The 21,556-nt window shown below is 41.4% G+C and overlaps 1 protein-coding gene across 4 annotated transcripts in view; it reads left to right on the forward strand.

The window, feature by feature from the left end:
* The window catches only part of GALNT8 (polypeptide N-acetylgalactosaminyltransferase 8), an 87,987-nt gene that overhangs the window by 27,551 nt on the left and 38,880 nt on the right, over positions 1–21,556 (forward strand). For all 4 annotated transcript variants that reach the window (XM_054444715.2, XM_054444714.1, XM_054444716.1 and 1 more), the window contains exons 4-10: positions 552–735; positions 1,461–1,658; positions 2,176–2,290; positions 16,868–17,053; positions 19,174–19,311; positions 19,864–19,959; positions 21,276–21,443. In XM_054444715.2, coding sequence (XP_054300690.1) covers positions 552–735; positions 1,461–1,658; positions 2,176–2,290; positions 16,868–17,053; positions 19,174–19,311; positions 19,864–19,959; positions 21,276–21,443 — 1,085 coding nt within the window. The remainder of the gene's footprint in view (positions 1–551; positions 736–1,460; positions 1,659–2,175; positions 2,291–16,867; positions 17,054–19,173; positions 19,312–19,863; positions 19,960–21,275; positions 21,444–21,556) is intronic.

The following is a 21,556-nucleotide window of genomic DNA, read 5'->3' on the forward strand; positions in this document are numbered from 1 at the left end:
AATAGTGAATCTTGTTTGCATGATTTTTGGGCTAAATTTACTAGCTAGAAGCTGGCAAAGAGATTAATCTGTGCATTCTGTCCCAGTTGGTCCTTAAGTAGGTCAACTGGGAATATCTAAAACAAAATAATTTTAGTCATTTATGGATTCTCCAGTCTTGAGAGTTTAGCTCTGAAGATGTTCGAGGCCTTCCTGCAGTGTTTTCCATCAACCTGTGCACCTTAGGCTAGATCTGTCCTACTCATTCTCTCAAGAACTTCTCAATGTGAAAAAGCACTTATAACAGTGCCTGACACGTAGTAAGCAGTATTATCATTTTAAGATAGTTTAACTGTGAGGGAAAGGAAATTAGGAGTGATCACAGTACACCTCAGGTGCAAGGGAGAAGAGAGGCAGGTGTAGGGGAAATACTACTTATTTTCTAGCTGACTCTTAGAATTGCCTATTTTATGCTGGAGGTAGTCCAGCCACTAATATATGATAGTATAAAACTTTTGTATCACGTTGATTGTTGCACTCAGAATTTCTATAGGTGTGCCCTTGATTAACAGGAGAACTAAAGGTACACTTGGATGAGAAGATTAAGCTTTACAACCAGAAGTATCCAGGACTACTGAAAATAATACGGCATCCTGAGAGGAAAGGTCTTGCTGAAGCCCGCAACACTGGCTGGGAAGCTGCCACAGCAGACGTGGTCGCCATCTTGGATGCTCACATTGAAGTCAATGTTGGGTGGTAAGGCTCAAAGAGGCTAATTCTTCTGGAAAGGGCAGAGAGGAGATATTGTGCATGTACTGAACACAAGACAGGATACTGTGGACATAGGGAAAGTCAGCACCAGGTCTTAAATAAAGGGAATCTCCAAAAGAGCATGCTTTTATGCAGGGATTTTGCTTGGCTAAGAGAAGTAGCATGGTGGAGAGTATTGACAGTTGGATCATAACGCTGACTTTTCCAAATACTTTGTGAATTTGAGTAAGTCACTTCACTTAACTAGACATTGTGTCTTTACCTGTAAAGATGAGATTAGCCTTTGGTTATTTTAAAGATTTTTCCCCAGCCCTGAAATTACATAATAAAATAAAGAGAACTGTGTTCTTTAGAGAAAGTGAAGAATCAGCAGGAAAGAAGCATCATTTTGGAAACAGGGAGAACCAAGAGGTAACATAAATTCAAGGAGTAATATACATACTGATAATGCTGTTTCACAACGGCCTGGGGGTGTTACTTGGGTACTAATTTCAAGCCTGTTCTTGATGCGGGTTGGCTGCTAGCAACTTCAGCTATCCCGAAAGGTACAGAGATTCTCTGGACTCTGGAGAGTTCTACTCACAACCCAGTACAGCCTAAATGGAGGAGGTACTCAGTGTCAGGGCAAGGTGCTTGGAACAGCTTTATCTGCTCTCCCCTACTGCTTGTCCTCATATCCAAGCTGGACTTGCTGCACACTCTTCTTCTAGGGCAGAGCCAATCTTGGCTCGGATTCAGGAAGACCGCACTGTGATTGTGTCTCCTGTGTTTGACAACATTCGTTTTGACACCTTCAAACTGGATAAGTATGAACTGGCAGTTGATGGGTTTAACTGGGAACTCTGGTGCCGCTACGATGCACTGCCACAAGCCTGGATTGATGTGCATGATGTCACTGCCCCAGTGAAGTAAGTCCGAGGAGGTTCAGGGAACTTGAGTAGCATGTGGGAAGGCAGGAATGAACTGAATGGATTTTGTTTATCTTTGGTGGTAGTAATTGGGGTGATGTGGAAGGAGGGGAGGGGATGAGGTGAAGGACAAGGGATAGAGGGAAAAAAACCCAATAAGTTATCCCAGTTAAGAAATCACAGACACTTTGGGATATTTAGGGACTTTCAGGCAAAAATCAAGCAAAATATTTAAAATTTTGGAAAACATTTGGGCCATTTCAAGCTTTGGCAGGCTATGAAGTAAGGATACCTAGAAGAAAAAGATGTAATTTCAATATATTTTGAGAAGGGTTGTGATAACACAGTGGGCCAGGGAAAGCTACATGCACTTAGTCCTGCCTGAGAGTTTAGGGAAGGCCTTCATGATACGAACAGACTTAGGTAGAGTTCTGAAGCCCAAATAATCATTGAGCATCCCACCCCTCGCCTCCGCTCCTTATGGAGAGATTAGTGACTCTTGCTGTGTGCTCTGTAGGAGTCCTTCAATCATGGGCATCCTGGCTGCTAACAGGCACTTCCTGGGAGAGATCGGGTCTCTGGATGGCGGAATGCTCATCTATGGAGGAGAGAACGTGGAGCTTAGCCTAAGGGTGGGTACATTTCCATTCTCTTTATGGGACAAAGCAGAAAGGGGAATAATAGAAAGGTGGTAGGACCCTTGGAATCCTAGAACAAGGCTGAATGTCATTGGCTCAAAGGTGGATACATTCTCATGTTTCCAGGCAACTGGGCCAAGGACAGGGGGCAATAGGACTTCTGGAGTGGACACTCCTGGTATAGCCCATATAATCTGGGAGGTGGGGTGGGAAGGGGTCAAGTTGGGATTGAATAGATAGATGTCCCTATTTCACTTGAGGACTCGGCATTTTTCAAGCATCTCCTGGGATAAACCTAACCTTGGAGCAGACAATTCTCTAGAAGGCCAAAGACAGCAAAAACACGCGTGGGCAGCGTGACCAGGGAATGCAGACGTGTGGGCAGCCAGCCTGCTTCTGTACTCACAGCCAGAGCAGCTGACGTGATAGCCTGAGTTTGTGCTGAGTTATAGTCTAATCTAAGACAAATAGCCAGGTTTTTATCATTATATAATTGAAATCCTCAAACCCAGCCAGTCACGGTGGCTCACACCTGTAATCCCAGCACTTTGGGAGGCCGAGGCAGGCAGATTGCTTGAGCTCAGGAGTTCAAGGCCAGCCTGGGCAACATGGTGAAACCTCGTATCTATTAAAAAAGAAAGAAAAAGAAAAAATAAATCCTCAAACCAGTGCTAGTTCTGACCAACTTCTGTGTGTCTGGAAAAATACTGGCTTCACACTTCAGCAGTGATGCCTCTTATCTGCCCCTGACAGCTTCCCATGCTTGTTTAGGTTAAATGAACAACCTAAATTAAAAAAAAATTTAAATTTTAAATTTTCATGGGTACATTGTAGGTGTATATATTTAGGGCGTGCATGTGATGTTTTGATATAGGCGTGCAATGAATAATAATCACGTCATAGAGAATGGGGTATCCATCCCCTCAAGCATTTATCCTTTGTGTTACAAATAATCCAATTATATTCTTTTAGTTATTTTAAAATTCAAAATTAAATTATTGTTAACTATAGTCATCCTATTGTGCCATCAAATAGTAGGTCTTATTTGTCTTATTCATTATTTGTAACTATTATTTTTGTACCCATTAACCATCCCCATTTCCCCCAGCTACCCTTCCCAGCCTCTGATAACCATCCTTCTACTCTCTATGCCCATGAATTCAATTGTTTTGATTTTTAAATTTCACATCTAAGTGAGAAATACAGTGTTTGTCCTTCTGTGCCTGGCTTATTTCACTTAACATAATGATCTCCAGTTCCATCCATGTTGTTGCAAGTGACGGCCTCATTCTTTTTTTTATGGCTGAATAGTACTCTATTGCATACTACATTTTCTTTATCCATTCATCTGTTGATGGACACTTAGATTGCTTCCATATCTTGGCTGTTGTGAGCAGTGCTGCAACAAACAAAAGAGTGCAGATATCTCTTTGATTTACTGATTTCCTTTCTTTTGGGTGTATACCCAGCAGTGGGATTGCTGGATCATATGGTAGCTCTATTTTTTTTTTTTTTCTGAGGAACCTACAAACTGTTCTCCATAGTGGTTTTACTAATCTACATTGCCACCAACAGTGGATGAGGGTTCCCTTTTCTCCACATCCTCTCTAGCATTTTTATTGCCTGTCTTTTGGATATAAGCCATTTTAACTGGAGTAAGATGATATCTTACTGTAGTTTTGATTTGTATTTCTCTGATGATCAGTGATGTTGGGTATCTTTTCACATGCTTGTTTGCCATTTGTATGTCTTCTTTTGAGAAATGTCTATTCAAATCTTTTGCCCATTTTTGGATTGGGTTATTAAATTTTTACCTATAGAGTTGTTTAAGCTCCTTACATATTCTGATTATTAATCCCTAGTCAGATGGGTAGTTTGTAAATATTTTCTCCCATTTTGTGGGCTGTATTTTCACTTTGTTGATTGTATCTTTTGCTGTGCAGAAGCTTTTTAACTTGATGTTATTCCATTTGTCAATGTTTGCATTGGTTGCCTGTGCTTGTGGGGTACTGCTGAAGAAATCTTTGCCCAGACCAGTGTCCTAGAGATTTTCCCCATTTTTTTTCTTGTAGTAGTTTCATAATTTGAGGTCTTAGATTTAAGTCTTTAATCTATTTTCATTTTATTTTTGTATATGGTGAGAGATACAGACCTACTTTCATTCTTCTGCATATGGATATCAAGTTTTCCCAGAACCATTTATTGAAGAGACTGTCTTTTTCCCCACTGTATGTTCTTGGCACCTTTGTCAAAAATGAGCTCACTATAGATGTGTGGATTTGTTTCTGGGTCCTTTATTGTGGTTCATTGGTCTATGTGTCTGTTTTTATGCTAGTACCGTGCTGTTTTAATTACTATAGCTCTGTATTATAATTTGAAGTCAGGTAATGTGATTCCTCCAGTTTTGTTCTTTTTGCTAGGCATGGCTTTGGTTATTCTGGGTCTGTTGCAGTTCCACATAAATTTTAGAATTGTTTTTTCTATTTCTGTGAAGAATGGCATTTTGATAGGGATTGCATTGAATCCGTATATTGCTTTGGGCAGTATGGACATTTTAATAATATTGATTCTTCCAATCCATGAACATGGAATATCTTTCCATTTTTTGGTGTCCTCTTCAATGTTTTCCATCAGTGTTTTATAGTTTTCATTTTAGAGGTGTTTTTTACTTCTTCACTTAATTCCTAGGTATTTAATTTTATTTGTGGTGATTGTAAATGGAATTACTTTTAAAAATTTCTTTTCAAATTGTTCACTATTGACATAGAAATGCTACTGATTTTTGTATGTTGATTTTCCATCCTGCAACTTTACTCAATTTATCAGTTTTAATAGTTTTTTGGTGGAGTCTTTAGGTTTTCCCAATATAAGATTATGTCATCTGCAAACAAGGATAACTTGAACTTCATCCATTCCAATTTGGATGCCTGTATTTATTTCCCTTGTCTAATTGCTCTAGCTAGGACTTCCAGTAGTACACTGAACAACAGTGGTGAAAATGGGCACCTTTGTCATGTTCCAGATTTTAGAGGAAAGGCTTTCAGTTTTTCCCTGTTCAGTATGACATTAGCTGAGGGTCTGTTGTATATGGCTTTTATTATGTTAAGGTATGTCTCTTCTATACCTAGTTTTTTGAGGGGTTTTAAATGATGAGTAGATGTTGGATTTTATCAAATGCCTTTTCAGTGTCAATTGAAATGATGACATGGTTTTTGTCTTTCATCCTGTTAATATGGTGTTTCACATTGATTGATCTGTGTATGTTGAACAATCCTTGCATCCCAGGGATAAATCCCACTTGGTCATAATGAATGACCTTTCTAATGTATTGTCAAATTCAGTTTGCTAACATTTTGCTGAGGATTTTTGTGCCAATATTCATCAGAGATATTGGCCTGTAGTTTTCTTTCTTTTTTTTTTTTTTTTTAATGCGTCTTTGTCTTGTTTTGGTATCAGGGTAATACTGGCCTCATAGAATGAGTTTGGAAATGTTCCCTCCTCTATTTTTTGGAAAAATTTAAGTAGGATTGGTATTAGTTTTTCTTTAAATGTTCGGTAGAAATCAACAGTGAAACCAGTGAGTCCCAGGTTTTCCTTTACTGGGAGACTTTTTATTACAGCTTTGATCTCATTACTTGTTATTGTTCTGTTCATGTTTGGGATATTTTTCCTGGTTCAATCTTGAACCAGGTTCAATGTGTCTAGCAATTTGTCCATTTCTTCTAGATTTTCCAACTTATTGGCATACAGTTGCTTATAGGAGCCGTTAATCTTCCTTTAAATTTATGCGATATCAGTTGTAATGTCTTTTTCAATTCTTTTTATTTAGATATTCTCTCTTTTTTTCTTAGTCTGGATAAAGGTTTGTCAATTTTGTTTAACTTTTCAAAAAACCAACTTTTTGTTTCATTGATTTTTTGTATTTTTTATTTCAATTTCATTTATTTCTACTCTGATCTTTGTTATTTCTTTTTTATTTTTTAACTTTCGTTTTAAGTTTAAGGGTACTAGTGCAGGTTTGTTATATCAGTAAACTTGTGTCATGGCAGCCTATTGTACAGATTATTTAATCATCTAGGTATTAAGCCGAGTCTCCATTAATTATTTGTCCTGATCTTCTCCCTCCTCCCACCCCCCACCCTCCGAAAGGCCTCAGCGTGAGTTGTTCCCCTCTTTGTGTCCATGTGTTCTCATCATTTAACTTTCACTTAAAAGTGAGAACGTGTGGTATTTGGTTTTCTGTTCCTGTGTTAGTTTGCTAAGCATAATGGCCTCCAGCTCCGTCCACGTCCTTGTAAAGGACATGATGCATTTTTTATGGCTGCATAGTATTTCTTGGTGTATATGTGCCACATTTTCTCTATCCAGTCTATCATTGATGGGCATTTAGGTTGATTTCATGTCCTTGCTATTATGAATAGTTCTACAATGAACATACATGTGTATGATTTATAATCCTTTGGGTATATACCCAGTAAAGGGATTGCTGGGTTGAATGGTATCTCTGTCTTTATATCTTTGAGGAATCATCACACTGCGTTCTACAATGGCTGAACTAATTTACACTCCCGTCAACAGTGTACAAGCATTCCTTTTTTTTCACAACCTTGCCAGCATCTGTTATTTTTTTTCTTTTTAATAATAACTACCTGACTTCAAACTATACTACAGGGCTACCACAACCAAAGCATCATGGCACTAGTGCAAAAACAGACACATAGACCAATGGGACAGAATAGAGAACCCAGAAAAAAGACCACACACCTATACCTATCTGATCTTCAACAAACCTGACAAAAACAAGCAATGGGGAAAGGATTCCCTATTCAATAAATGGTGCTGGGATAACTGGCTAGCCATATGCAGAAGATTGAAACTGGACCTCTTCCTTACACCATATACAAAAATTAACTCAAGATGGATTAAAAACTTAAGTGTAAAACCCAAAACTATAAAAACCCTGGAAGACAACCTAGGCAGTACCATTCAGGACATAGGGACGGGCAAAGATTTCATGACAAAGATGCCAAAAGCAATAGCAACAAAAGGAAAAATTGACAAATGGGATCTATTAGTTATTTTCTATTACAATTTTGGGTTTGGTTTCCTCTTGCTTTTCTAGTTCTTTAAGATTCATCATTAGATTGTTTGTTTGAAGTTTTTACTCTTCTTGATGTAGGCAATTAGAGCTATAAACATCCCTCTTAGTACTGTTTTTGTTACATTCCATAGGTTTTGGTGTGTTGTGTTTCCATTATCATTTGTTTCAAGAAACTTTCCGATTTCCTTCTCAATTTCTTCATTGACTCACTGGTCATTCAGGAGCATATTGTTTAATTTCCATTTGTCTGTATAGTTTCCCAAATTTCTCTTGTTATTGATTTCTAGTTTTATTCCACTGTGGTCAGAGAAGATGCATGCTATTATTTTTATTTTTTGAATGTTTTAAGACTTGTTTTGTGACCTAACATATGGTCTGTCCTTGAGAATGATCTATGTGCTGAGGAGAAGAATGTGTATTCTGCAACCACTGGATGAAATGTCTGTAAATATCTATTAGGTACACTTCGTCTGTAGTACAGATTAAGTCTGATGTTTCTTTGTTGATTTTCTGTCTGGAAGATCTGTCCAGTGCTGAAAATAGGATGTTAAAGTCTTCAGCTATTATTGTATTGGGGCCTATCTCTCTATTTAGCTCTAATAATATTTGCTTTATATATCTGGATGCTCCAGTGTTGGGTGCATATATATTTAAAATTGTTATAGCCTCTTGCTAAATTGACCCCTTTATTATTATATAGTGACCTTCTTTGTCTTTTCTTATAGTTTTTGTCTTGAAATCTATTTTGCCTGATATAAATACAGCTACTCTGCTTTGTTTTGGTTTCCATTGGAATGGAATATCTTTTTCCATACCTTTATTTTCAGTTTATGTGTGTTTTTATAGGTGAAGTATGTTTCTTATAGGCAACAGATCAGTGGGTCTTGTTTTTTCATTCATTCAGCCACTCTATATCTTGATTGGAGCGTTAAGTCCATTTACATTCAGTGTTATTATTGATAAGAAAGGACTTCTGCTATTTTGTTATCTGTTTTCTGATTGTTTTGTGGTCTTTTCTTTCTTGTTTCTTTTTTTTCCTGTCTTCCTCTAGTGAAGGTGATTTTCTCTGTTGATATGATTTAGTTTCTTGCTTTTTATTTTTTTGTGTATCTGTTGTATGTTTTTTGGTTTGGGGTTTTCATGAGGCTTGCAATACTATCTTATCACCCATTATTTTAAGATGATGACAGCTTAACACTATTTGCATTAACAGACAACCAAACAATTGAAAAAAAAACTAATAAAAACTCTACACCTTGACTTTGTCCCCCTGCTTTTTAACTTTTTGTTGTTTCTATTTATATCTTACTGTACTATGTCTTGAAAAGGTTTTGTAGTTATTATTGTTGATTGATTCATTATTTAGACTTTCTATTTAGAATAAGAGTAGTTTATACACCACAGTTACAGTGTTATAATATTCTGTGTTTTTCTGTGTACTGACTATTACCAGTGAATTTTATCCCTATAGATGATTACTTATGGCTCATTAACATCCTTTTCTTTCTGATTGAAGTACTCCCTTTAGCATTTCTTGTGGGATAGGTCTGGTGTGGATGAAGTCTTTCAGCTTTTGTTTTTGTGGGAAAGTCTTTATTTCTCCTTCATGTCTGAAGGATATTTTCACGGTATATGTTGTTCTAGGGTAAAAGTTTTTTCCTTCAACACTTAAATATGTCATATCACTCTCTCCTGGCCTGTAAGGTTTCCACGGAAAAGTCTGCTGCCAGAAAATATAGGAGCTGCATTGTATGTTGTTCTCTTGCTGCTTTTAGAATACTTTCTTTATCCTTGATCCTTGGGAGTTTGATTATTCAATGCCTTGAGGTAGTTTTCTTTGGGTTAAATCTGCTTAGCATTCTGTAACATTCTTGTACTTGGACATTGATATCTTTCTCTAGGTTTGGGAAGTTCTGTGTTGTTATCCCTTTGAATAAACTTCCTACCCCTATCTCTTTCTCTACCTCCTCTTTCAGGCCTATAACTCTTACATTTGTCCTTTTGAGGCTATTTTCTAGATGCTGTAGGCGTGCTTCATTGTTTTGTATTCTTTTTTCTTTTGTCTCCTCTGACTATGTATTTTACAAATAGCCTGTCCTCAAGCTTACTGATTCTTCCTTCTGTTTGACCAATTCTGCTATTAAAAGACACTGATGCATTCTTCAGTATGCCAATTGCATTTATCAGCTCCAGAATTTCTGCTTGATTGTTTTTTATCATTTCCATCTCATTGTTAAATTTATCTGATAGAATTCTGAATTCCTTCTCTAATTATCTTGAACTTCTTTGAGTTTCCTCAAAACAGCTATTTTGAATTTTCCACCTGAAAGGTCCCTTGTCTCTGTTTCTCTAGGATTGGTCCCTTAGTTCATTTGGTGAGATCATGTTTTCCTGAATTATCTTGATACTTGTAGATGTTCTTCTGTGTCTGAGCATTGAAGAGTTAGTCTACTTATTCTAAGTAAAGACTACTTATTGTAGTCTTTACTGTCTAGGCTTGTTTGTACCCATCCTTCTTGGGAAGGCTTTCCAGATATTCAAAAAGACATGGGTGTTATGATCTAAGCTGTACCTGCTTTAGGGGGCACCCCAAGCCCAGTAATGCTGTGGTTCTTCCAGACTCATAGAAGTACCACCTTGATGGTCTTGGACAAGATCTGGGAGAATCCTGTGGATTACCAGGCAGAGACCCTTGTTCTCTTCCCTTACTTTCTCCCAAACAAATGGAATCTCTCTCTTTTTCTGTTCTGAGTTACCTAAAGCTGGGGGTGGAGTGACACAAGCAACCCCATGACCACCACCACTATGACTGCTCTGGGTCAGACCTGAAGCTAGCACAGAACTGGGTCTCACTCAAGGCCTGCCGTAACCACTCACTGTATGCTTCCTATGTTCCCTTGAGACCCTGGTGCTCTACAATCAGTAGGTAGCAAAGCCAGGACGCAGGACAGAAGCCTGTGTCCTTCCTTTCAGGGCCGTGTGTTCCTCCAGGTCCCAAGTGGATCCAGAGGTGCTGTCTGGCAGTCAGACACTAAAGTAAAATACCTTAAAAGTCTACCTTATGTTTTATTATATTGTGCCTGAGCGTGACTGAGCTGGCACTCAAACCACAAGACACACTCCTTCCCACTCTTCCCTCTTCTTTCCAAAGTTAGAGACCAGTGCCACCACAGACCCACAGGGAGTACTGCCAGACTACCACTCATGTTCCCTTAGGGCCCAAGGACTCTCAAGTTAGCGTATGATGAATGCTGCCTGGCTTAGAACTCACCCATCAAGGAAGTGGGCTCCCTTCTGGCCCAGAGCAGGTCCAGAAATGCCATCTAAGAGTCAAGTCCTGGAATCAGGGACCCTCAAGAGACTGGTGCTCTCCCCACCTGTGGCCGAGCTGGTACCTAAAGTCAGCAAGTCTCAGAGACTCACCCGAGGCCCTCAATGTAATATTGGGTATTGCTGCTAGTTGTTCAGGGTCCCAGGGCTCTTCACCAGCAGGTAATAAATGCTGCCAGGACTGGGTCTTTCCCTTCAAGGAAGTGAGCTCCCTTCTGGCCCAGGGTGTGTTTAGAAATGTCATCTGGGAGCTAGGGCCTGGACCAGGGACCACACAACTCTCACTGATTCCCTAGCCTGCTGTAGCTGAGCTGGTATCCAAGATGCAGTCAAAGTCCTCCTCACTTCTCCCTCCCCTCTCCTCAAGTGGAAGGAAGGGGTCTGTTATGGAGCTGCAAGTTGTGCATCCTGGGGTTAGGGACGGGTAATGCCAGTACTGCCTTAGTGGCCCCAGTTGATGTTCCAGTAGGTTGTGTGACCTGCCTCCCCACCCCCAATCCACTGTCTCTGGGCCCAGTTCAGCACTAGGATTCCCGTAATAGTTGCCTAGACTGCCTTTCAGGCTTACTTAGAGACTCAGAGCACTTTAACCTGGTGGCAAGGTTTGTGGGAACTCAAGGTCCTACTTCTGGGATCAGTGATTTCCCTCTGGCTGGGGCTGGTTTAAATGCTCCCTCTTTGGGTGGGCATCAGCTGAGTTTGGTTCAGTTTTCCTTTCTGCTCTAACAGGACAGCACTGAGTTCAGTGCCTCACAATTGCTGTGCTCTTCCTCCCCCAACACACAGAAATGCTGTCTACACCATGCTGCAGCCACTGGGGATGGGAGAAAGGTAGCATCAGTGATTCTCTACTGTCCTTTCTAGCTCTTCAGTGCCTCTTTCAGCAATATGAAGTTAAAATATGAGTACTGTGAGTGCTCACCTGATTTTTGGTTCTTATGAAGGTGCTTTGCTTGTGTAGATAGTTGTTAAATTTATATCCTTGTCAGGGGGATGATTGGTGGAGCCTTCTATTCCACCATCTTGCTCCACCATCTCTCCCAACCTGAATTTTTGTGCTCTATAAGGGAATTCAGGATGCAAACCAAGAAAAATAGAGAAATTACAAGTGCAGATTCAAAATATGTCAGCGTATTGGTTAACTCTTGCCAAAAAATGTCGCGCAATAAATCAACCCAAACTCAGTGCCTTAAAGCAGCAATAATCAATTCTCACAGATTTGCAGATCCAGCCAGCTTGGATGGAGTGGCTCTGTTCCACAAGTGTTCACCCTGGGGCTCAGGCAAATGTGGGATAGCAGCTACCTAGGACAGAAAGCTCTTCTTATGGTGTGTAAGAGGGCAAATGGGACCATGTGAAGTCTCGTAAGGCCTAGGTTTAGAAGTAGCAAACTATTTCAGAGTAAGTCACATGGCCAACCCTAAAATGGTGTGAAGAATTAGGGCCAATAAATTTCATGCATCAGAATCAATTTAGAAGTGGTTTTGTGGATAAAATATCATTTCCACAGTATCTCTTTTACCTTTTTGGTATAATCTACAGGGCCTCATTAGAAGGGGCTGGCCCGGGGGTTTGTGATTGTTCTTGGTAGTTCATCTTCTTTCGTCTTCCAGCCTAAGGCTGAACTCTTAAAAGAGGCAATGGAAAGAAGTCGAAATTACACAGGTGTTGGAGACAGACAGACTTAAGTCAAAATCCTGCTTTGCCTCTTAACAGTTTTTGTGCAACATATAAGCCCTCCAAGCCATACTTGCTGCATTAAGCACCAAGTATGGTGAGTGACACACGGTTTACACTCGATAAATGTTTAACGGTAAAAATGACAATAATAAGAATGTCAGGGTGGCATTGTAACAAACACTGACCATGAGTTGTAATGCTGTCTCTGCTAACTCACTGTGGACTAAGCTTTTATAAGATTACCGTTTTTCCCCCTCCAAGCCCTGAAATTCTGTGCTTGTGAGAAGGTGATCTCTGATCCACTGTGGTGTCTGGAGGAACAAAGTAATTTCCCATCTAGAGTTTATTTCATTCCACTCTCTTTAATTTCTTTCTAACTGAAACTGATGACCCCATAGCCATGTACTGTACCCAGTAAGGACCCACTCAGGACTCCACATTTAATGTTAACAAATGAATTTTGAGTCTCGTCTGGGTTGTACCTTAAGCCATAATCATTCTTTGGCAGAGAAAACTAACCTTTTTTGGATGGTGGTTGATATGGTTATAGGCTTTGTGTCCCCACTCAAATCTCATCCTAAATCTTAATCCCCATAATCCTCACGTGTCAAAGGAGAGACCAGGTGGAGGTCATTGGCTTATGTCGGGGGGGTTTCCCCCAGGTTGTTCTCCTGATAGTGAGTGAGTTTTCACAAGATCTGATGGTTTTATACGTGTTTGGTAGTTCCTCCTGCGTTCACTCTCCTTCCTGCCGCCTTGTGAAGAAGGTGCCTTGCTTCCCCTTTGCCTTCTGCCGTGATTGTAATTTTCCTGAGGCTTCCCTAGCCATGCTGAATTGCGAGTCAATGAAACCTCTTTCCTATAAGTTACCCAGTCTCAGGCAGTTCTCTATAGCAGTGTGAAAACAGACAAATACAGTGGTCTGATCAGTTTTCCCATTTGTGAAATGAAGAGAAGCATTTTGTTTAACGTACCTCATAAGAATGATGGTACAGTCACAATGTAATAATGAATTTGATATACTTTTATAAAGATATTAGAATGCTCATTCAGCTTCTCTGACAGAGGCTAAAATAACAGAAGCTTCAACATGATAGAAATTAATTTCTCTTTCCTATAACAGTTTGAACATAAGCAGTTCAGGATTGATATGGCAGCTCTAGGGTGATAGGGACCAAGACTTTTATTTGGTGGTCCTGCCACACTCAACACCATATTTATATTCTAGCCAGTAGGAAGAGAAAAGGGGGAAAGAGAGAGAGAAATCTCTTTCTTTTTAAGAGCACTACCTGAAAGTTGTGTATATTGTTTCTTTTCACATTCTGTTGGCCATTACCTAGTTACATGGCCACACCCGTGTGCAAAGGAGTCTGGGAAATATAGACTTTAGTTACTGGGTTATGTGCCCAGATGTTTCTTCTATCACTGTAGATGTAGAGCAGAATAGACACTGGGAGTACAGGTACTCTCTAACACAAAAAATATAAATGCAAAAATAATAAATTTATTTATGGTACTTAGCAAAGTCTTGAGGATGACCCTAGTTACACTCTGGCTGGGTTTTCCTACCTACCAGAGCTTTAGGTGAATTCCCCAATTCTTTAGCTTAAGACTCAAAGCCCTCATTATTTCTGAGTTCCTGATGCTTTGTTCTCTCCTTCTGCACCTAGGCTGAGTCTCTCTGTTTTCATTCTCCCAAACACACATAGAATACTGCCATTTCAGTTTCTACAAGACATTCTTTCTTTTAATATTTTGTGATTTTAAAAATGGATTTTGCTTAAAATATAGGGTCATCCTTTTCCTTTTTTTTGGATCAAGCAGTTCTGCCCATATCCAGCTTCTTGGTTTGTGTGTGACTATTTGCCTTTTAAATCTTCTAAGCACTTATTAGGATCTTTCTCCAGTAGCAGATATTGAACGTCAGAGCTGCCTGGAGTGCTTTATTCTGACATCTAGTGGCCATGACAGGGATGGTGCTCATCAATGTGTGTAAATGGAGATGATGGGTAGGAAAGGTTAAGAAGGGAGATGATGGATAGGAAAGAAAAAACAGCATTTGTTGAGCACCTTGTATATTTCACGCACTATGCCAGAACTGAACATGTAACTTCCTGGGTTCACAATGCAGCTCTGTCATTTACTAGCTGGTAAACATGGGCAGGTTACTTAAAGGGAGATACCTGTATGGTGAGGATTAAACTTATGGAAAGTATTAGGGCAGTATATGACACAAAGTAATATATTATTATTGGCAGAAGCTTAATGTCTGTGTGTGTATGTGTGTGTGTGTGTGTGTGTGTGTGTAAGAGAGAGAGAGAGATGATGGAAGGAGTTTGGCAAGTGGGAATAAATTTGGAGAGCAGAGTTTGGAAACTTTTGGGCAAAGCTAATTATGGGCATTACTTCATAAATGGCAATCTTTATTTTTCTTTTGAGACAGAGTCTCGCTCTGTTGCCCAGGCTGGAGTGCAGTGGCACAATCTAGGTTCATTGCAACCTCCACCTCCCAGGTTCAAGTGATTCTCCTGCCTCAGCCTCCTGAGTAGCTGGAATTACAGGTGCGCACGACCACACCCTGCTAATTTTTGTATTTTTAGTAGAGACAGCGTTTCACCATGTTGGCCAGGCTGGTCTCAAATTCCTGACCTCAAGTGATCTGCCTGCCTTGGCCTCCCAAATTGCTGAGATTACAGGCATGAACCACCACACCTGGCCTCAGCAATCTTGACTTTTAACTTGAATTTAAGATTTCTTATGATAACAGTTAATTTTTCTCCCCGAATTCATGTGAGTTGAAAACCTCCATCAGCTAGGAAAATTGGAGTAAGGTTATATTTGGATTTTTGAATGTTTGGCTAGAGAGAATAATAATATCTGAATGCAAGCTGGATGTAACCTCCACATGATTCTGGGGGCCAATGAGGAGAGCCAGAGAAGGATAATGAAAGAAAATGTGCACTTCAGGTTATCTCAGAGGCTGCCATAACTGATTCCTTATTATGTCACTTAATCCTGGTGACAACCCAAATAGTGGCTGTGCCCTTTTAGCAGATGAGTAAGTTGAGGGTCAACTTATTCCATCATTGCACACCTGGTAGCTACAGGCAGAACACTCTAGCTGCCAGGTGTGCAATGATGGAATAAGTTGACCCTTATGAGACTGACTACTGAGTTGGACACTCTTTTGGTAAGTTAACTGAACCAGTGGGGCCTAAGCTACACACTGTTATCTCAGGTGCTCCCATTGGCATGAGTGTGGTAGGTTGCTAGCCACTGCTGTGGGCTAATTACCTCCCAGAAACTGCAGCTCACTTAGGCAACTGTGAAGAGAAGACACAGGAGACATCACATTGATCCAATATGATTAAATAGTCCTATTAGCTACTGAGATGAACATCATATTTTCTAAGCTCAATATTAGAATGTGTGTTTTGACAAGTATGTTTTGTACCCATCAGGATGGTAAAAATGAATATTTGTAATTGGGTCATAAGCCATTTTGTCAAGTTACGCAAATTAGTTATCTATTGTTGTATAACAATGTTATCACCAGCTTAGTGTTTTAAAGCAAGATGCATTCATTATTTCACAGTTTCTGTGGGTCAGGGGTCCATGCACAGTCTAGCTGGGTCTTCTGTAAGGCTGCCATCAGGTGTCAGCCAGAGTTGGGTTCTCATCTGGGCTCCACTGGGGAAAGATCTCCTTTCAAGTTCACATTATTATTGGCAGCATTCAGTTCCTTAAAGTCTTCCAGGCTGAGGAAGCATTCAGTTTTATGCTGGGTATCAGTTGGAAGCCACTCTTAATGTCTTACCTTTTCATGTGTTAGCTGACAACATGGCAGCTTCCTTCTTCAAAGCCAACAAGAGAGAGCATCTCTTGGCAAAATGGACTCTACAATCTTATGCAGTGTATTCATGATCCATGTAATCAAACACATCCTGCTATCTTTGCCGTATTCTGTTGGTTAGAAGCAGGTCACAGGCCCACACTCAAGGGGAGGGGATCAGGCAAGGCTGTAGACACCAGGAGGAGGGATCATGGGGTCACTTTGGCGTCTGTCTGCCACATTGCCCTTTGTCTAGCATGCAGGCAGAGAAGGGGCATGAGGAACTTAGTGCAGTGAGAGTGGCTCAGGGCATGGAGCCTCTCAGGACATGGGCACTTTCCTTGGGGATAAGGGAGCAGAGGCAGCCCCTCCTTTGGTCCATGTAGGAGGACTTCCTGAAAGAAGTATGATTTCAGGAGTTGTTTGAATGACAGGAGAGAAGCAGTTTGGCAGACTTCTAAGGAAAGATGATTTAGATAAGAAGGTTAGGAGGCAATATAAAGATAGGAGTGGGAGGACTGAGCTTACATTCTTTAAAAACGGTTCTAAAATGTAGTATTCTTGTGTCAATAAGCTACGCAATTCATTGGCTGTGAAGCACAGGTGACTTTTTTGTCTTCTTCTGCAGGTGTGGCAGTGTGGAGGGAGGATCGAGATTTTGCCCTGCTCCCGGATTGCTCACCTAGAGAGACACCACAAGCCCTACGCCTTGGATCTGACCCCTGCCTTGAAGCGCAATGCTCTGCGAGTGGCCGAAATCTGGATGGATGAGCACAAACACATGGTCTACTTGGCCTGGAACATACCTCTCCAGGTGAGTCATGGAATTGAACAGCAGCACGAAAGAATGAGAGGAGGAGGTGGCAGTTGTGTAATGGGGAGGGATAAAGCAAAAGTGCCATCGCAGCCCTAAAGAATTAGGGTGAGGTCCTGATGGTGTGATAATAATGGCTCTTAACATTTATGTAACAGTACAGTACTGCATTCTGGACCCTTCTATATATTAACTTATTAGCCATCACAACATACGTAGGGGATAGGTTTTATTTTTATTATTCTAAATTTTACAGTTGAGGAAGCTGAGGCACAGAGAGTTGGAAGAAACTTGTTTAAGGTAATGCAGGGAGTAAGATTCAAACCAAGGAAATCTGGCTTCTAAGTTCCATGTTCTTCATCTCTCTTTTATAATGAGAGATATAAACAGCAGGTATGATGTGGGGTGGTGGGAGAAAGCACTGTAATCCTGTTGGATGCACAAAAATGAGGATAGCATTCTTTTTTAAGTTTTTTTTTTTTTTTTTTTTTTTGGTAGAGACAAAGTCTTGCTATTTTGCCCAGGCTGGTCTGGAACTCCTGGCCTCCCAAAGTGTTGAGTTTGAAAGTGTTAGCCCCTGTACCCAGCCAAGGATGGCCTTCTTAGCTAAGCCCACATCTTATACACTGGCTGCTTAAGGTCATGCTGTGCTGTCTCGTGTCCCTGAGCTCTGGCTCTGGGCTAGAGCATGTGGAGCTGTGCTGGCCCACAGGGAGGAGTCATCTCATTGACAAACTCATCCCTCCATCATAGTGAGTTCTAATGTAGCCCCCAGAAAGCCAGGGAGTCAGGATGGTGGGTAACTGTGGATGGACCTAGAAGAGAAAGTCTGGAAGGACTCCTAGGGTCAGGAGCCAGGTTAACACTGGGATCAGTAGGTCTGGAGACTGTAAAAATGTGCAGAAATTCCTGAGCCATCTTTATAATTTAGAGATACCAAAATGCTTCCTTTCATAATCCAAGCTGCCAATAACCTCTTACAGTTGGATCATTGTTTGAAGAGAGATGGATAAGAGTTGATTCTGATGTCCCAGTCTACCAAGGTATGATAGGAAAACAAGTACCCTCCAGGACATCCCTAACTTTTTTATTTCTACACAGTCATATTTTGACTGTCCCAAGCTGTACAAAGAGTTGTCTGTAAAATACTGAACCATCAAAGGATGATCTAAATTTTTACATGGGATGATCCGAAATGAGCCCCAAAGGAAAATTCTGGGAAGAAGGCAGATATACAAGTAGTTTCTGCTTTTTCTAATTTGCCTCTTTAGTATTATTTTACATTGATTCCCCACAAATATCACTTCTAAAAAAGTCTCTTTTAATCTCCAAATGTTGGTATTAGAGTCTTCCTTCCAAAAGCCTTTTCTGGCCATATCATGAGGAGTATCTTGGGTTTTATTGATGTAAATATCATCTCAAACAGGAGAAATCTGCGTAAGCTTATGAGGAGAAATAAACCTGAGCGGCCCCACTATGCAGGCCTTGAAAGAGCAGAATTTGAAAGAGCAGAATTTTCTAGGGTTTAAGGTTTTTCCACTTTCTCTGGAAATATAAAATATCAAGGTTACTTCACAGGCTATCAGAAAAATACTCAGTTCCATCATGCGTGGTCCATACCCACTGGTGGAGTGAAGGAGCTGTTAAAAGAAAAACTTCAGCCAAATTAAATTTAAAGGAGTTTAACTGAGCAATGAATGATTCGCAAATGGGGCAGCACCCAGAATCACAGCAGATTCAGAGATTCCAGCGCAGCCATGTGGTGGAAGAAGATTTATAGACCAAAAAAAGGGAAGTGACGTACAGTCATCGGAAGTGAGGTACAGAAACAGCTGGATTGGTTACAGCTCCGTGTTTGCTTTATTTGAACACAGTTTGAACACTGGGCAATGGATGAGTGGCTGCAATATGGTTGCCAGGATTGGCCAAGACCCAGCTATTGTTACAGGTGCATAGTCCTAAGTTAGGGTTTCAATCTTGTCTATCTATTAAGTTGGGTTGTAGTTCGTCCACAAGGACTCACATGTAGAAATATGGAGTCCTTCTCAGGCCATATTTAGTTCGCTTTAACAGAGCTTTCATGAATCAAAGCACAGAAACACTTGGCGTTTTATTTACAGGACTCTGGAATAGATTTTGGAGACATTTCTTCCAGAATGGCACTCCGGGAAAAACTGAAATGTAAAACTTTTGACTGGTACCTGAAAAATGTTTATCCACTCTTGAAGCCAATCCACACCATCGTGGGCTATGGAAGAGTATGTATTATGAAATTGCACTTTGGATTTTAAATGTTTGACTGTGAAAGACAGTGCAGCCTGAATCTTGTGATTGCCTGTCCTGCCCAAGACGCCCTTCCTACCTCTGCTTTTTCCTCAGCTCTTTGCCCTCAACCCTCTCAGTTTCCTTTTGCCCTTTGCTCCCCGATCCCCATCTCTTTTCCTTCTCTCTGCTTCTACTCCCCTTGAAAACTGTAGCTCTTGCCTGCAGCCCCCGCCCCCGTTTCTCCACCAGCTGCAGCGATTGGCCTTGCCCACCTGAACTCTGCAGAGGTGCCCCTCCCTGTGTGTGTGGTGATGGTCTGAGGTGATGGGTGTTTCCAGGATGTGGGCCGCACAGCAGCGCCTCCCTTCGGCATTGGTCTGTTTCCCAGTGCTTAGAAAATGCCTGCCAGGATCCCAGCCCTCTGCTCCTTGTGGCTGGTCGTTCCTGGTGTCCTCGGTGTGTTGGGGAAAATGTAGGCCCTGGGAAGGATGGGGCCTCATTCTCTGCCCTTTCTAACAGTGTTGCCGTGTGTTTTGTCCCTTCAGATGAAAAACCTATTGGATGAAAATGTCTGCTTGGATCAGGGACCCATTCCAGGCAACACCCCCATCATGTATTACTGCCATGAATTCAGTTCACAGGTATCTTCCACAATCCTCCTGGCCCTGCCTGGGCAAGTCTGTCGTGGCTCAGCCCCTGGTAACCTTTACTGGGTCTGGACTCCATGATACGTGATGGGGAGGCAGGAGCGGAGCATCCTGGGTAAGGGCGAAACCCAGACCTGCACTTGTAACTGAGCACGTCTTAGTTTCTTCAGAAAGCCATGGCAATGTAGTTCCATTTCAGTTACAGGGAGGATAGGTAGAAAGGCTATGCTCTGTCACATTCATTCTCCATGGTGATATTTGCATGGACAATCACCTCTGGTCCCTTCCTTTTCCCCTCCTCCCACTGCTCCCGCTATCTTCTCACTGCTACTGGAAAGCCTGGGAAAGTGGACAGGTGAAACCACCTGTGCATCTCCTATAGAGAAGGAAACAGAGCTAGAGAGGATAGAGGCTGAGCAGATGCTCCTCCAAGGGATGGAAGGGCCCTGGCACCATGTGGAAGGTGCAGTCAGGGGACTTTTTTTTTCTTTTTTTTTTTTTGTTTGAGACGGAGTCTCGATCTGTCGCCCAGGCTGGAGTGCAGTGGCGCGATCTCGGCTCACTGCAAGCTCCGCCTTCCGGGTTCACGGCATTCTCCTGCCTCAGCCTCCCTAGTAGCTGGGACTACAGGCACCTGCCACCATGCCTGGCTAATTTTTTGTATTTTTTTTTAGTAGAGACGGTTTCACCATGTTAGCCAGGATGGTCTCGATCTCCTGACCTCGTGATCCGCCCGCCTTGGCCTCCCAAAGTGCTGGGATTATAGGCAGGAGCCACCGCGCCTGGCCGGGACTTTTTTTTTTTTTTTTAAGAGACAATATTCACATCTATCTTCTTACTTTGCATGCTGCCCTCATAGCAACCTTTTGAGGCATGCTCAATAGATATCATTTCTACTTAGTTGAAAAAATGGAGACACATTAATAACCTACTTGTCCAAGCTCACTGAGCAAGATAGTGTTAGATCAGGAATTTGAAAGGTTTTCTGACAACAAACCCATAGCTGAGGGCTACAGTGACAGATTGTGGAGTTCAGTTTTGTTTTTTCTTCAAAGACAAGCTTCTTCATCCATGTAAGCTATGATTCTGTTGGAACCCTCGTAGGCCTGGCCTTCTCCCTGGATTCAAGGAGAGACTAAGGAGAAGGAAGCAGAGGTGGCTTCATGTTGTCCAGGAAGGTTCAGTGCTCCTGGTGTGACTGGGTGTCTAGGGGCCCCAAGATCATTCTTCCTGCTCTCCCTCGGGCTGGGGTCTCCTGCTGGCTGACAATGCCTATGGCGAGCCCTCTGCCCTTTTTTTTTTTTTTTTAGAATGTCTACTATCACCTAACTGGGGAGCTCTATGTGGGACAACTGATTGCAGAGGCCAGTGCTAGTGATCGCTGCCTGACAGACCCTGGCAAGGCGGAGAAGCCCACCTTAGAACCATGCTCCAAGGCAGCTAAGAATGGACTGCATATATATTGGGATTTTAAACCGGTGAGTTATGTGGGGTTTTTTTTGTTGGTTTTTTGTTTTTGTTTTTGTTTTTTGAGACTGAGTCTTGCTCTGTAGCCCAGGCTAGAGTGCAGTGGCTTCTCAGCTGACTGAGG

This window comes from Pongo pygmaeus, chromosome 10 (assembly GCF_028885625.2).
Source record: "Pongo pygmaeus isolate AG05252 chromosome 10, NHGRI_mPonPyg2-v2.0_pri, whole genome shotgun sequence".
NCBI classification, from domain to species: Eukaryota; Metazoa; Chordata; class Mammalia; order Primates; family Hominidae; genus Pongo; species Pongo pygmaeus.